The 15,687-nt window shown below is 56.9% G+C and overlaps 1 protein-coding gene across 1 annotated transcript; it reads right to left on the bottom strand.

Annotated features, from left to right (window-relative positions):
- Positions 1-2,091: 2,091 nt before the first annotated feature.
- On the bottom strand, positions 2,092-9,224 carry Agt (angiotensinogen). The gene is made up of 5 exons (XM_042686287.1): positions 9,162-9,224; positions 6,193-7,048; positions 4,896-5,163; positions 3,321-3,465; positions 2,092-2,640 (listed from the first exon to the last, which is right to left on the bottom strand). The coding sequence occupies exons 2-5, from the start codon at positions 7,013-7,015 to the stop codon at positions 2,455-2,457; spliced, it is 1,422 nt and encodes a 473-aa protein (XP_042542221.1). The 5' UTR covers positions 7,016-7,048; positions 9,162-9,224; the 3' UTR covers positions 2,092-2,454.
- Positions 9,225-15,687: the final 6,463 nt, after the last annotated feature.

The raw sequence follows: 15,687 nt of genomic DNA, 5'->3' as shown, positions 1-15,687 counted from the left end.
GGTCCTCTCCATCTGACAGCTCTGGGGCAGTGTGAAATGTGGGGTCCTCCATCTGATAGCTCTGGGGCAGTGTGGGATGTGGGGTCCTCTCCATCTAACAGCTCTGCGGGACAATGGAATGTGGGGTCCTCTCCATCTGACAGCTCTGGGGCAGTGTGGAACACGGGGTCCTCTCCATCATCTGTCAGCTCTGGAGGTCTGCCACCTGCAGCTCTGGTGAGCTCCTGGTTGGCAGTGTTTCTGCTGCTTGTGCACAACACTCCTCTGGTGTTTGCCAGCTGTGGGAAGGTGCATGCTGTGGCTGGTAAGGACCCCACACACTCCCCCCCCAGCCACGGCTGAGCCACATGAGGTGGCCATGCCCTTCATCCACACTTAGAGGCCGAGGTGAGGTGAGCTCCAATCCCAGCTACTCAGGAGGCTGAGACCTGAGGATCATGGTTCAAAGCCCGGCAAGAAAGTCAAAGTCTGTGAGACTCTTGTCTCCAATTAACCACCAAAAAACCGAAGTGGTACTGTGGCTCAAGTGGTAAAGCGCTTACCTTGAGCTGAAGAGCTGAGGGACAGCACCTACATCCAGAGTTCAAGACCCATGACCAAAAGGAAAGGAACTGTGCTTCTAGTTGGTGACATAGACTAACATGGATCCTGACTGCCAGGGCTGGCTGAGCTCCTTTTAATAAAGCAAGTCCCCAGTGTTAGCATGTTCTCCCAGGCCTCAGCCTTTCCGTGCAGACACTGGCCTGGGAGCTCCTGGGAACCTAGCCTGCCTGGGTCCCGAGCCTCACTTGAGCAGAGAGTCGGGCACATTCTGGTCCTGATGCTTCAGCTATCCCAAGAGACTTGGCACCTGCCAAGTCAGCTGGGGAGCTGCAGGACCCCAAGCGGCATGGCGCTGGGTCCCGACCAGTCCAGCCAATGGCACACTTGGTGGGCAGCAGGACTCCTGTTTCACAGCAGCCATGACACAAAGCAGAGCCTGGCTGTAGTGTGCTGTGGGTTGGGAGCAGCGTTTCTGCAAGCGAGTCCATTGGAGGGCTCAACTTTGCCCACTGGGGAGGCCCGGGTCTGGGCAGCCAGCTATGGTGAGCCCAGGTGCAAGCTGGCAGGGAGAAAGAAACCTGCTGGGGCCAGAGGGCCCTGTCACCCCCGCTGGCCAGCATGGATGGTGCCAGCCCTGTCCTAGGGGCAGCCAGCAGAGCCCTAGCACTTCCCTGGCCCCTCCCACCAGCCCCTGCTCAGCAGTGCTCACTAAAGCAGGCAGCAGCAGCACTTAGATCTGCTCCTGAAGTGTTGAGACCAGTGTGCAGGGCGGCCTGTGAAGTCGTGGACACTCCAGGACCGGGTGAGAAGCCTGGGAGGGGCCATGGGGTGCTCTGTTGGTGGTCTGAGTACACTGGGCAGCAAGGTGGCCATGGGGGGGTCGAGGAGGGAGGCCAGAGCAGACGCCCCAGCTAGTAGCCGCTGTGGAGCACTCAGGGTAGCCTGTGAGGGCAGCAGGAGGCACCCTGTGAGAATGGCTCTGCATTACACAGTTTTCAGGCTGCACCTTTCCCAGAGTGGCTCCATTTCATGAAACAGGGCTTTGCTCCATTTTAAGCAAATGCTGTGGCAGAGCCATGCTGTCTTGTTTGTGTATGTGAGTAACCAGCACTTGGCCTGCCGGTGCTCCAGCTCCAGACCTGGAAGCTGTGGGTCTAAGCCCAGAGACCTGGCCCAGCCCCCACCACCACCCCCACTTCTCCCGCACACGGTGGAAACATCCGAAAGGGCAGCACACTCACACCTCCCTGTGTGACCAGCTTGGCTGGGTTTTCCACCAAGAACCTCAGGACGCTTTGTACCATCTGGCAGCTCAACTGCGCATGTCTGTTCCATTGCTTAGCCATTTCTGGCTTCCTCTTGCAAGGCACTTGTTAAGAACACAAAGGATAACCAGCCACAATATCACAGTCGAGCGTAAATTTAGACCCTGGTGCTTTTGTAACCATTTTTCAAAAGTGAGGGGCATTGTGTGAAAGAGATCTGAGGGAGATGTGGGACCACACGAAGGGCACAGTCTCACACTCCGGCGAAGTACTCAGAGCCAAGGCAAGGGAACAACATGTATTTTAATTTTAAAACCTCATGTCTGCTCTTGGTTAAAAAGGGAATGCCTCCTGGCTTCACAAACAAGTCGGTCTGTTCACACCTCGCAGAGCAGCAGGCTTGTGCAAGTGCCAACTCCCAGCTCCCACCCCACTCCAAGCAAACCAATGACTCCTGCCGCTCGCTCTCCCAGCGGTCACCAAGGAGAGACGGCCACTTGCCAGCCAGTGCTGGTCAGGAGGCCAGGAGGATGCTGGTGGTAACCATGGCTGCCTATCCCGTTGCTTTACGTTGCTGGCCCCAGTCTCCACAGCCTGGCCCAAGCCCTCGATGTGCGCCCCGCCCCCCTTGCTGCCAGATCTCAGGCTATGCTCGGGGGTTGTCCACGCGGCCCAGGAAGTGCAGCGCCCCAGAATCTCGCTCGTGGATGGCGAACAGGAACGGGCTGTTTAAGGTCACCTCCAGGGCCTCCGTCATTTCCGACTGCGGGGCAGACTCGGTGGGCTGCTCTCCCTCGTCGGCTTTGAGCTCGAAGAGAACACTGTTCAGAACCTGCAAAATGGGACGTAGGTCTCTGCAGGGCACGAGGAAGGGCAGGATGCCTGTGCATCCACACCTGTGCTGTCCCCAGGGAGGTGCACTGCACACGCCAAAGACCAGCACCCAGGCCCACGCCAGCGCCCACCCAACGCACCCCACACCCATCTCCACCTGCATCGGTGCCGTCCCGGCAGGGCTCCCACTGGCCTACCAGGAGTTGCGGCATTAACACAGCAGACCCACGCCTTGCCCTGGCACTAGCAGTGTCTGGAATGGCATCGGGTGTGCCTCCAGGTTCTCTGTCCCTGCGCTAGGACAGTGTCTGGCTCTGAGTACCTCACCAACAGCAGTGCTATCAGGAGAAGGACCCCTGCCCTCCTGGTTCCAGCCCTATGCATGTAAGGAAGACGCAGCACTAGGCCAGGCTGGGCAGCACCAGACACAAAGCCTGATGCACAAAGGGGCAGAGCAGAGCTGCTAGAAGCTGTTGTCCCTTGCTGTCTCTCGATGGCCCTCAATGACCTTTACTGACCCTCACTGTCCTTCACTGCCCCTCACTGTCCCTCTCTGACCCTGCAGAAAACACTGGCTCCCACATTCCTGCTCTCTCCCTCCGGCCCTGTGGGATCCACCCACATCCTCCCAGCATTCACCGTCCCCTCCCTGTGGATCTAGCCGGAGTGAGCACCAACCTCTCCCACTCTGATGCCGCTGTCACTGATCCTGCCCAAGGCCGCCTGGGCGCCCAGCAGGGTGGGCAGCTTGGCCTGAGCCAGCAGGGCCTGCAGGTCGTAGGCTCCTCGCAGCTCCAGCTGGGGCAGGGTCAGGTGGAGGGTCCTGGGGACAGATCAGTTGGAGGTCTCAGCACATGGCAAGGACCCCATAAGCAGGCCTGTCCTGTCCTCCCCACTCCTGTCCCCCAGATGGGGCTGCCCCAGGCCTCACTCAGCCAGGGCATGTGCCCTGCAGCAAGGCAATGACACCTTCGGCTTGTTAGTGTTTTGGTGGACATGAAGACCGAAGGTGCAGACCTTGGTGATTATGCCGGCAGTTTGCCTTTGTCCCCAGCCAGGAGGCCGGGAGGACTGAGGGAGGGGTTGGAAGGCTGGGGGGGTAGGGGGCTGGAGGACTGAAGGAGGGGCTGTGAGGTTGGGGGGCTGGGGAGGACTGGGGGACTGGGGGGCTGGGGGGCTGGGAAGACTGAGGGGCTGAGGGCTGGGAGCCAGGGGTCTGGCTGCAGTGGAGGCTAAAAGCAGTAGTGCTGTCTAGAACAGCCTGTGTGGCACTGAGTGCTGTGGGCCTCTGGCTGGGCTGCGCTGCAGGGGAGGTGGTGCTGGACACCAGCCAGTCCACGCCCTCACCCAGAGCTGTATGGGGGTCCCGGACACCACCAGCCTGAGAGAGAATCTAAGCCATGTCCATGGCCACCCTGGTCACATTAGCTGAGAGGCACCACGGGACCATGGGAGACAAATGGTGGCCAGGGAGAGTGTGATTCAGCCGAGGGAACAGCAAAAGCGTGTGTGGACCACCAGGTAAACCTAAGACTCTGAGGCTGCTTTCTGTCTGGGGGCTGGATGTCAGAGCTACCAGGGGGCCGTCCCAGCTCTGCAGGAAGGGAATGTTCTGGAGATGGATGGTGATGGCTGCAGCGCACGGTGATGGCAGGGCCTCTGCACGCTCACCCCAAAACAGGAGTGGGAGGGGGGGCCCCGGTGGACGCGGCCAGCACATGGGTGCCGGGTTCCACCCCAGCATCACAAGGAGAAAGTAGTTAAGGTGGCAAACTCTATGTTTGTGATTATTCACACACACACATGCACTCATGCACACACACTTTGAAAAGCCAGAGTCAATATGAGGGCATGCCCATGTCCCTTTGTGCCATCCAGAGGGAGCTTTCTGAGCCGATTGTCTGGACTGCTGCCCAACCCAGGTCAGTGTGTATGGAGGAAATGGCTTTGCTTCTGTCACAGCTAGAAGCAAGCCCCGCTGTCTGCCCCGGCCCCGGACATCAGTCAGTTTCCAATTAAAAGCCCCCAGGACTCAGAGGAGTCCGATTCCCCCAGGACCAAGATGCCCTGGGTGTGCGGTGTGCATCAGAGGGCTCTCGGAGGGGGCTGCGCCCCACCTGCAGCTTCCCCCGCGAGACCCAGCTCCGTAGAAGGCTGGGTATCCGTGGGCCGCCCAGTCCCTGGCCAGCCTGATGCCATCTTGCCTTCTCGACCCTGGGTAAAGGCCCCCTCCACCCCCTCTCAGGTGCCTACCTGGGAGACGCATTCTTCATCCAGATGAAGAGGTCCTGGTGGAAAGCAAGGGCCTGTACCCTGTCCAGCTCAGAGGCACAGCCAGGCTTGAGGAGCAGCAGGGATGCATTCTCACCCAGGGGCACACTAGTCATGGAGAGGTTGTTCTGGGGGTCATGCCAGTGCTGGAAGGTGCCAGAGCCGGACAGCATGCGGACTGACACCCGTGTGCTGTTGTCCACCCAGAACTCCTGGGGCTCGGCCAGCAGGGAGAACCCCTTCAGCCTCCCTGACGGAGACAGAGACCCGCGGTCAGTGCCAGGCAGGCAGCAGCTGGGGACAGGCCGGTGCCGAGGGCCTCTTCCCTAGCCCCCCACATCACACAGACCCCCAGTGTTCACAGACCTTCCTCCTGAATACCTAACTGAGTGCTCCACAAGTCTCACATGTGAGACCGGCTGCCCTCGGCCCTGGGCGGCGTGGAGCTCTGTCAACCCCACGTTCTCCACAGGCCTTTGCTGTCGCCGCCTTTCCTAATGTTTATCTCTCCTTTAAATAAGCTACTGGACCATGCTGGTTTGACTCCCTCACCGACAGCTTTTAAACCATACCTGGCGCCCAGCTGCCAGCAGCACACGGCTGCCCCCAGCACACCTCTGCCCGCCAAGCTGCCCCTCTGCGGTGCCGCTGGCCCTCAGAAGGCTTCTGGGACCAGAAGCAGGCAGCTAGCCCCAAGCCCGCCGCCCTCCTGATGTCAGCCCACAGCCCTGTTGGTTGAGCAATTCCCCCATGATGTCATAGGACCTGTGAGGGCCACCAGAGTTCAGGGGACGTTGAGTTCTGGGCGTAGGGCGTCCTGGGACCATTGCCTCTGGCCTCAGCCACTGACACTCAACTGTCCTGGGTCATTTAAAAGGACGCCATTGCTAAGAGGACCTAAAGCTCCCCTCTGCTCCGTTGGCTATGCTCACAGGTGGACAGATGAATGGCAGAAAGGAGCAAGGTCCCTCTGGGTGGAAACTGAGGCAGCCACTTGCTCCATGCTCACTCCCCCTATCTCCATGGATCAGAAGGTCCAATGAAGGCAGTGCCCGGGATGCACACAGTAGGGCAGTGGGTGGGTAGGAGACCCTCCTCCAAGAGGGAAGACTCCAGGTTCTGTGCATGGCTGCCCAGCCCTGGCCCCAGGTTCAGCCCCAGGTCCAGCCCAGCCCAGCCCCAGGCTCAGACAGACTCCTCCCAGGCCACCTTGAAACCCAGGACAGATGCCTCCTTCTGCGCAGGCTGGGGCCAGGACTGACCAGAGGGCACGGCTCACCTTGGAAGTGGACATAGGTGTTGAACAGCATTGTGCTGTCTGCGCTGACCCCTGCCGGGAGCCCGTTCATCTTCCACCCTGTCACGGCTTGCATGAACTGACGAATCTTCTCAGCAGCCACACGTGGGCTGGACAAGTCCAGGGAGCGTGGGAGTACCACAGGGGCAAAAGGAGCCAGACCCTTCACGAATGGCTGCTTCAGCTGCAGCCCGGGGGCCATGAACAGGCCTACCACGGTGGACAGCAGCAGGCGCGCCTGGCCACTGGCCTCACCCTGGGCCACCAGCAGGCCTTGGATGGCCTGCAGGGCGGAGAGGACCTTGTGCCCATCCAGCCGGGAGGTGCAGTCCTGGTCCTTGCCCGGGACGCCCAGGAAGGCCTGCAGCTGGCTGGCTGTGGGGTCAGTGGAGCCCAGGTAGAAAGAGGCCAGGGTGCCGAAGAGAGCCGTCGGGGACAGGACAGCCCCGTGGGAGGTGCCTCCCACCTCGCTCAGCATCTTGTACATGCGGAAGCCCATGAAGTTGGCCATCATCCCGACCTCCCCAGCCCGAAGCTTCTCCTCGGCCTCCAGCTTCCCAGCGGCCATCAGCAGCTGGTCGCGCAGGTGTGCCTCATTCAGGGGAGGGGTCTTGGCCTGGATCGGCGCGGGTGTGAAGGTGGGCTCTGCGGCTGTCTCCGCACTGGACTTCAGCTGGTCGCAGCTGCTCTTGCTGTAGAAGAGGAAGTGGAAGGGGTGCACGTAAATCCGGTCCCCAGCCACCAGGCCGGTCCAGGCGAGGAGGAACAGGGTGATGGCCTTCAGACCTCCGGTGGTGGGTGCCATCTCCGATCAGGGGCTTGGCTCACTTCTTGGTGCCTGGAACGAAATTTCGTGAACAGTGACAGTTATGTAATAATCATCAGGTGACCTCCAGCCTGACCTGCCCCCTCAGCCTCCTGGAAGCCCAGGAACAGCCCTGTCTCCAATGCAAGAAGCACTGGGCTTAAAGCTCCTTGGGGAGCATCTGGAAGCCAGGTGCAACGTGCACAGTTACAGTCCAAGCGCCCTGAAGCCTGTGTGGTCATGCTCACCCCGGCCTGAAGCCTGTGTGGTCACACTTACTCCTGGTGTGAAGCCTGTGTGGTCACACTTACCCCCGGTGTGAAGCCTGTGTGGTCACACTTACCCCCGGTGTGAAGCCTGTGTGGTCACACTTACCCCTGAGCCTCAGGATGTGACCATCTTTGGGGATGAATCTTTAGAGAAAGGATTAAAGTACAATGGGTCCCTATAGCAAACCAGCTAGGCTTCCTATAAGACCAGGGACACAGAGGAACGCCCGCAGCTGGCTAAGGAGCCCAGGGAGAAAAGGGCTAAGGTCCTGGGGGACACAGACAAAAAGAGGATGGCCAGTGAGAGGATGCATCCATGTGCCCTGACCCTGGCCTTAACCTTGACCTTGGCCATGGGGGCTGGGCTGGGACAATGGCTTGTCAGCCCAGGATGTGGTGTTCTTCATGGCGGCTCAGGCAGAGTAAATCTCCCTGTGATGCTTGGCTGTCTTTGCCCCATTCCGAAGAGCAGGGCTTTGTAGATGCTCAGCCACGATGCTCAGCCCTGGTGGGTGACCCGGGAGTCGGCATGCAGCCGTGCCTCCTTTCCCTCACGTAAGCTGACAACAGGTTATTTTCAATGGCTGCTGCACCATGGATGGAGTAGACAGACAAGCCCAAGGCCCTCCATGTCTGAACCTCAGCTCAACTCCTGCCTCCCAGCACACAGACTGGGGCCCTGGAAGGAAGTTCCAGACCTGGCTGCATGAACATGCTCTGTCTCACGCCTCTCAACCAGGTGGGTGGCCTTTGTCCTATTGATTGTCTGACGACATGGTCTATCTTGGCACAGTGCTCATTAGCCTTCCTGTCCCCTCTTCATGTGTCATCGGCCACTGCTGGCTCCACAGCGTTTCCTCAAGGTCACCCCAACACCTACATGTCCCTGCCTCAACCCACCCGTGTGGCTGCCATCTTGTCCTGTGCTGGACGGACAAGCCCAAAGGTACGTGTACTAGAAACCTGGCCCCGGTGAAGCCACAGGGCTGCAGTGACCCCTTGGGGTGGTAGGACTGAGAGGAGGCTCCGGAGTCACAGGACACAGGCCCTGAGGTGATTGTGGGACCCTACTCTCTTCCTCCTCATCCTTGGCTGCACAGTGGACAGCGTGCTCTGCCACGCTTCCCCTTACTCCCATCTGATACCCCCATCAGGAGCCAAAGCACTGGCCCCCTAATCTGAGCATGACCTGGAACCTCCAGGACCAAGAGCCAAGAAAACCTCCTCTTGACCAGGCTGCCAGCCTCCCATGCCCAGTCTGGGGGCTGGGGCGGGGGGAGGGGTCGCTGGGTGTGCACCAGGCATTCGGCTGCTGGTGCACACGGCGTGTGGTGCTGAAGCGCAGGGTGAGCTCTTTTCTGCTCTGGTCACTTACTGCCAAAGGACCTTTGACCTCTGACCTGCCACCACCTCTCCCTGCTATCCACGCATCTGGCTCAGTTCGCTGTTCTCATGAAGAGCCACGTGATATGGAAATGGAGCCGACAGACCCTGTGCCTCCTCCTGACCCTCCTGTGCAGAGGGGCCTGCGTGCCTCTGCAGCTCTAAATGGGGTTGAGGTACCCACCATCAGGGTGGGCAGGTGCGCGGGTCCAGCCTCCACTTGGCTGACCCACAGGTAGATGCTGCCCAAGTGTGCCAGCTGCAGCCATGAGATGAGGCTGCGTCCAGGTGAGGCGGCTCTTTGCTCTCCTGATCAGCCCCAACCCCAGTTCACCTCAACGAGGTCCCAGCCCCCCCCAACTCCTCGCACCCCTCTGCGTGTAGTCCCGTCTCACCCGGCAGCAGCTCATCCACCTGCGGGTGCTCTCTCCACACTGCCCTGCCCCCGCGCCCCTGCTCTCCACGTCGCCCCCTCTGGGAACGGCTCTGCTTACCTTCCACTCTGCCCGGCAGAGGCGACTGTCCCTGGCAGGCTGCTTGGGCCTCTTTATACCCGAGCGGTGAGAGATGGAGCTGTTCCCAGGACGCTCTGTACACAGCCTGGTTGGGGGGGAGGCTGGGGGTCACAAGCAGCCAACTTGGCAGGACAGATGGAGACCAGGTGACCTTCACACTGACCCTTCCAGGAAACCCTGGCGGTGGACAGCCCATGGGAAAGATGAGCTGGTACCGCTCCAGTTACTCATTTACTGGGGTTCCTGAAACAGGAGCCGGCCGAGCTTCCCCTGCTGGATGGGGAATGGGCAGCCAGCCAGGCCCCAGACCAGGGGCAGTCCACGGCTCAAGGCAGGATGGCGAGAGCTCAGGGGTAGCTTTTGGGAGAGGGGCTGCCAGGGTACCGAGGAAGAGGTGGGGTGATCTGTGTCCCCGTGGATGGTAATGATGAGAGGTGAGGTGATCTGTGTAACTGTGGATGGTGATGAGCAGAGGTGAGGTGATCTGTGTATCCGTGGATGGTGATGAGCAGAGGTGAGGTGATCTGTGTCCCCGTGGATGGTGATGAGCAGAGGTGAGGTGATCTGTGTCCAGTGAATGGTGATGAGCAGAGGTGAGGTGATCTGTGTATCTGTGGATGGTGATGAGCAGAGGTGAGGTGATCTGTGTTCTGTGCATGATGATGAGCAGAGGTGAGGTGATCTGTGTTCTGTGGATGGTGATGAGCAGAGGTGAGGTGATCTGTGTATCTGTGGATGGTGATGAGCAGAGGTGAGGTGATCTGTGTTCTGTGGATGGTGATGAGCAGAGGTGAGGTGATCTGTGTTCTGTGGATGGTGATGAGCAGAGGTGAGGTGATCTGTGTATCTGTGGATGGTGATGAGCAGAGGTGAGGTGATCTGTGTTCTGTGGATGGTGATGAGCAGAGGTGAGATGATCTGTGTTCTGTGAATGGTGATGAGCAGAGGTGAGGTGATCTGTGTTCTGTGGATGGTGATGAGCAGAGGTGAGGTGATCTGTGTTCTGTGGATGGTGATGAGGAGAGGTGAGGTGATCTGTGTCCCCATGGATGGTGATGAGGAGAGGTGAGGTGATCTGTGTTCTGTGGATGGTGATGAGCAGAGGTGAGGTGATCTGTGTTCTGTGGATGGTGATGAGCAGAGGTGAGGTGATCTGTGTTCTGTGGATGGTGATGAGCAGAGGTGAGGTGATCTGTGTATCCGTGGATGGTGGTGAGCAGAGGTGAGGTGATCTGTGTTCTGTGGATGGTGATGAGCAGAGGTGAGGTGATCTGTGTTCTGTGGATGGTGATGAGCAGAGGTGAGGTGATCTGTGTAACTGGATGGTGATGAGCAGAGGTGAGGTGATCTGTGTTCTGTGGATGGTAATGATGAGAGGCGAGGTGATCTGTGTGTCCGTGGATGGTGATGAGCAGAAGTGAGGTGATCTGTGTCCCCTCTCCGTGGATGGTCATGAGGAGAGGCACTGCTGACTGGTCCTGTGGATCATGGTGACTCTGCTTCTATGTGTTAAATGCTTTGGTCCCGGTGGATTCTGAATACGGCCCTCTGGTGGGTGGGTGGGTGCCACGCCTACTCCAGTAGAGTCTGCTTAGCATGGGAAACCAGCTTTCAGACCTGAGAATGGGGCTTCAGAGACCCATCTCTGAGTATGGGGCTTTACAGAGACCTATCTCTGAGTATTGGGACTTCACCGAAGTCTACCTCAGAGAATAGGGCTTCTATAGAGGCCTATTCCTGGAAAGGCTGGCAAACCCCTGGGAAAGATGTGTTTCTGCCTTTCTTTTCTTCATTGTATAAGAGTGCCTATTAATCTTTTACTGTTTCTGCTGCTTATTGTGCTTACTCATGCTCAACGTTCCCTTATTCAAAGCTCTTTCTTAAGAGTGTTGACGACTCCAATATCTGATGAGTGTCTTAAAAATATGACTAACTCACCAGAGTTAAGTGCTACCCTGAAAGCCCCTCTTATGGAGGCTAGTAGACAAGTCATAAGTAAATATAAAAGTATTGGGGGTTTCATGAAGTCACTTCAGCAGAAGGAATTATTTGTAAGAGATTTACAAGAAGCTGTAGGCACGGCTAGAACAGAAAGAATGTATGGCAATTGCTGAGATAACTACTTAGGAGAAAGAACTTCCTATTACTCTCTTTTGTTTACTAAGAGACTTGCTAGATCTAGGCCTCCATGGCACTTACTATTAAGGAAGAAACAGGAAAGATCTTATGGGACAGTTAAGGCCTCTATAAAAATAGGTAATGGTATTGCAGCATTATTTACCATAGCTAAGATATGGAACCAACCCAGATGCCCCTCAGTAGATGAATGGATCAAGAAAATGTGGTATATATACACAATGGAATTCTATGCCTCCATCAGAAAGAATGACATTGCCCCATTTGTTAGGAAATGAAAAAACTTGGAAAAAATTATATTAAGTGAAGTAAGCCAGGCCCAAAGAAACATAGATCCCATGGTTTCCCTTATTTGCAATATCTAGTATATGTATGAGTCAAGCGGAAAACGTCAGATAATGTGATGTCAGGAAAATGAACCCTTAGATATGTATTTTAATATTTTTTTCTTTCATGCATGTGTTTCTAACACATTTATAAGATTATCTCTTTGTTGCTTTGTATGTCCCTCCCCCACAGTATAACCCCTGCTTTCACTATATTTGATGTCAGTATAACTTGTGGAGGAGATGGGGAAAAACCAGTTGTTTAAGGATACAGGTGGACCTGTTGCAACAATGAGAAGTACAAGTTGTCATGTCCAAAACGGGTCGGTCGGGGGGGGGGGGGGTCTGAGGGGGGGGGGAAGGGAGGGAAGGAGAAGGATTGGGATTGGGGGGGAGGGGGGAGGCTGGGAAGGGATGTGAAGGGTAAACCAAAGGAGGAGGCTGCAATGCTTGGTAAGAAATGTACGCATTATCCTGCCCATGTAATTGTAACCCCTCTGTACAGTATGTTCACAAATAAAATTAAATTAAATTTAAAAAAAATTAGGTAATGGTTAATTGGTGACAAACATCGGAACCCATTGTATTTCTTAGAAATAAGCCGGAAACAAGTGCCTATCAGGCGACCAGCTGGTGACACCCAAGCATGAAGCCCTGCAGCAAGATGGTGTAACCTTTTGCCCTTTCTTATGGAGACTCTTGCTATAAAAGCTTGTCATCCTCTGCATTAAATCGCACTCAGCATCCACTCCTCTTGTGTGTGGGTTGTCTGTTTGCCATCTCCCCCCATTCCAGGTTCCTCCCCTAGGTGTCCTCCGTCGTCCCGACAGAGCCGGTCCGCGGCAGGTGGGTGTCTTGTTTCACCAGCACAACCTCCGCCAGCCCCCCTTCACTGTGGCCACCCAGTGCTGGTCACCAGCTGGTCCCAGTGCTGGTCACCAGTGCTGGTCCCAGGCCGGTCACCAGTCATGACGGGCATGCTCCATGCCGTCCTTGTCCACCCTTCACCCAGTGAGCCACGGGGCCTCCTGCCCCAGTCCCCAGGCTTGGCACCAGCCATGATGAGCACGCTCCACGCTGCCCTTGTCCACTCTCCCCTCAGTGTCACAACCTGCCTGGGCCTGGCTGTGGAGGACGCTGTGGTGAGCCAGTGCAGACTTTCTGGTGAGGCCAAGCTCTCCTCCTTCCAACCACATGTCTGGAGCTCACCTCCATCTGTGAGTCCTCTCAGACACTATACGACCATTGCCTGGTGGGGACCAGCCACCGACCATCACAGCCAGCCTTGGGCAGCAGGAGAGTGTGATCTGAGAGAACAGAGGTTTAAGAGGTTTATGTTTTAGAAGTGATGGGAAGCAGATGACTCCTCACCTGCCACAGCTGTATAAACAGGGAACAGGCCAGGTACCAGAGGTTCACACCGGTCATCCTGAAGACTCAGGAGGCTGAGGTCCGGAGGATCCCAGTTCAAAGCCAATCTGGGCAGAAAAATCAGTGAGACTCCCTCTTCAAAATAACCAGCTGGAGGCGAGACTTGGGTGGTCGGACACCGGCTGAGCAGGCCTGCCCAGCAAGCATGGTTACCCTGGCCTGTTTTCAGCGTCCATCTGCTTGGAGATCATTTTCCACCTTCACCTAAGCCCACTCCCTGCCATCTGAGATTCTCTGCGGGGTCCTTCAGTCCTTTCCTATGACTAATTTATACTCAATTACCTGGCAAAATGTCCTGTGCGTCCCCACACCGGAACTGCCCCTTCTTCCCCCGTCCCTGGACAGACTCAGTCCTAACAACAGGCTCTCTCAAGATGTGACTCTCCAAGATGCATCAAGCGCACACCGCCTTTCCTACTGGGTTCGGTGTGTACCGCTCCAGGGCTGGCTTGTGCAGCTTCCCACTGCTGAAGCCAGCAGCCTTGCAAGGACTGGCTGCCTCTCCCTGCATCACAGGCTTCCGTCTCTCCTTCCCCAGTCCCCACAGCCTGAGCCTGGGTCCAGCTCCGCTCCTGGTCTTCTGCTCACCTCCCCTCCTTCCTGGCTCTCATCCCCTGCTCCCTTTCTCCCTTGGGAATCCCATCGCTTCTCTGACACCAGATTGCGCTCTCATCCTCAGAGTGGAAATGCCAGGTGCCTCCATCCTGCCCTTCCCTGCAAATGTGGTGATTCTCCCTGAACCTTGTCTTGTGTGTCGTGAGTCGTGTCGGGTTTGTGTTTGGAGGTGCGGAGCATCAAGTTTTCCCAGTGAAGTCCAACCTGTGTGCTGCATCCAGATGACTTGGATGGTTCCGTGCTGATGGTGAGTGGCAGAGTGAGTGCCCTGCTCCCCTCGAAACTCCTCCTCACGCTCCAGAATGTGCTCCAGCCCACCCCCACCCGTGGGCATTGTGCTGCCTGCTTCCAGACAGCTGGGAAATGGTCCTCACCCCCTGGCAGGTTCTGAGGGCCGGAAGGGGTGATCTCCTGCATACCCCAGGAAGGGGTGATCCCTTGCGTACCCCCAGAACTCCCTTGCCTTGCAGTCCACGGTCAAGCCTGACTGTCAGCGACACTTCCGGAACAAAGCAGTTGAGACACGAGGGATTTCCTGAACAAGGAAGCCATCGGTTGCACGAGACTGGACACGGCTGAATGTGGACCTCTGTCTGTCTGTCTGTCAGTAAACTTTTCCTGGCCTGCGGCCCGCTCTATGGCACATGTAGTCTGTGGTCAGCCTCGTGCCACCACAGCTGCAGTGAGCGCGCGCAACCGGAGTTCGTGAGCTGTAAAAGCCGGGGTCCCGGCACCCCAGGAAAGGCCTGCCGACGGCTCATGTGCCGTTCACACAGGTTAACAGCCATGGCGGAGGTGCCAGCCCCACACACCTCCACGGGCCATCTGCAAGCCGGCTTTGCAGACACCATGGTGCAGCCCACCCTGCAAGCCAGCTTTGCAGACACCGCGCCCGGTGCAGCCCATCCTGCAAGCCAGCTTTGCAGACACCGCAGTGCAGATGGCATCTGTTGAATCGATTCATTCTCTGTTTCCTGTGACATCACGTAACGGAAGCAGGGACTCTACGTGAAGAGACCGCACAGCTCTCGCTCACAGCAAGCATCACCGTGGAACCTCTGGGACTGCGCAGCACACGATCACTCGGCGAAAGGATTGCTGTGGGCAAATTTAGATCAATTGCCTTTGCACCTGGGCTACCCCACCTGACCTCGGGAAGAAGGAGAAACACGGAGGGCAGCTCTGCACACCGCCGCCACATTCAAGGGCGGAAACCCAAACTAGGAACTCTGGGTGAGGCTGAGCACAGCTGGTCAGTCACCGCTTTGCTACCGGTTCTGTTCTGTGGGGGTCTGGGTTTGGGTTTTGATTGTCACTGGCTGTTTTTGTTCTTGTTTTTCCATTTCCCAGACTGCAGCGTGAGGCTTGTGAACACAGACAACAGACGCTCTTCCAGGCCCGGTTCTCCATGCAGATGTCTTTGTACCTACACACCAACGTGTCATGGGTGCAAACTCCATGTTTGCTTTGGCATCAGCTAAGAAAGTCCAGGGATGCTCCAGCTTGGGGCTCAGAGGCTTGGACGAGGCCCGGCTGCCCAGATAGAAAGAGCCTGCCACCTTCTCCCAGCAAAGTCCACTGCTCCGAGGGTGCCCCGCGGGTCTAACACACTATCTCTTGTACACACTGAGTTCTGACAATAGTATTTGCTCAACATCCAGCCCCTCTTCTCGGGAAAACATGGAAAAGAAATGTGGAAAAACAAATATTAGTGTCTTCCTGCTGCAGATAAGTTGGAGAGGAGAGGGCAGCTCTCTGCAGACACCAGGCCTGGCAAGTACACCTATAATCTCAGCACTCCGGAGACAGAGGCCGGAGGGTCAGCAACTCAAGGCCAGCCTGGGCTACATAGTGAGGTCCTGTCTGGAAAAAATGACAAAACAAGACAAACAGAAGGGCGGCTCCGGGGAAGGTTGTGGCCTCCAGGTGAGGTCGGTGGGGCGGGGAGTTCTGGGTTGGGTAGAGATCCTGTCTTTTATTCTGTTGCTCACTGTGTC

The sequence above is a fragment of the Dipodomys spectabilis genome, unplaced genomic scaffold (assembly GCF_019054845.1).
Source record: "Dipodomys spectabilis isolate Male_0828 unplaced genomic scaffold, ASM1905484v1 ptg000096l, whole genome shotgun sequence".
NCBI classification, from domain to species: domain Eukaryota; kingdom Metazoa; phylum Chordata; class Mammalia; order Rodentia; family Heteromyidae; genus Dipodomys; species Dipodomys spectabilis.
This window is presented reverse-complemented; position numbering and strand designations above follow the sequence as displayed.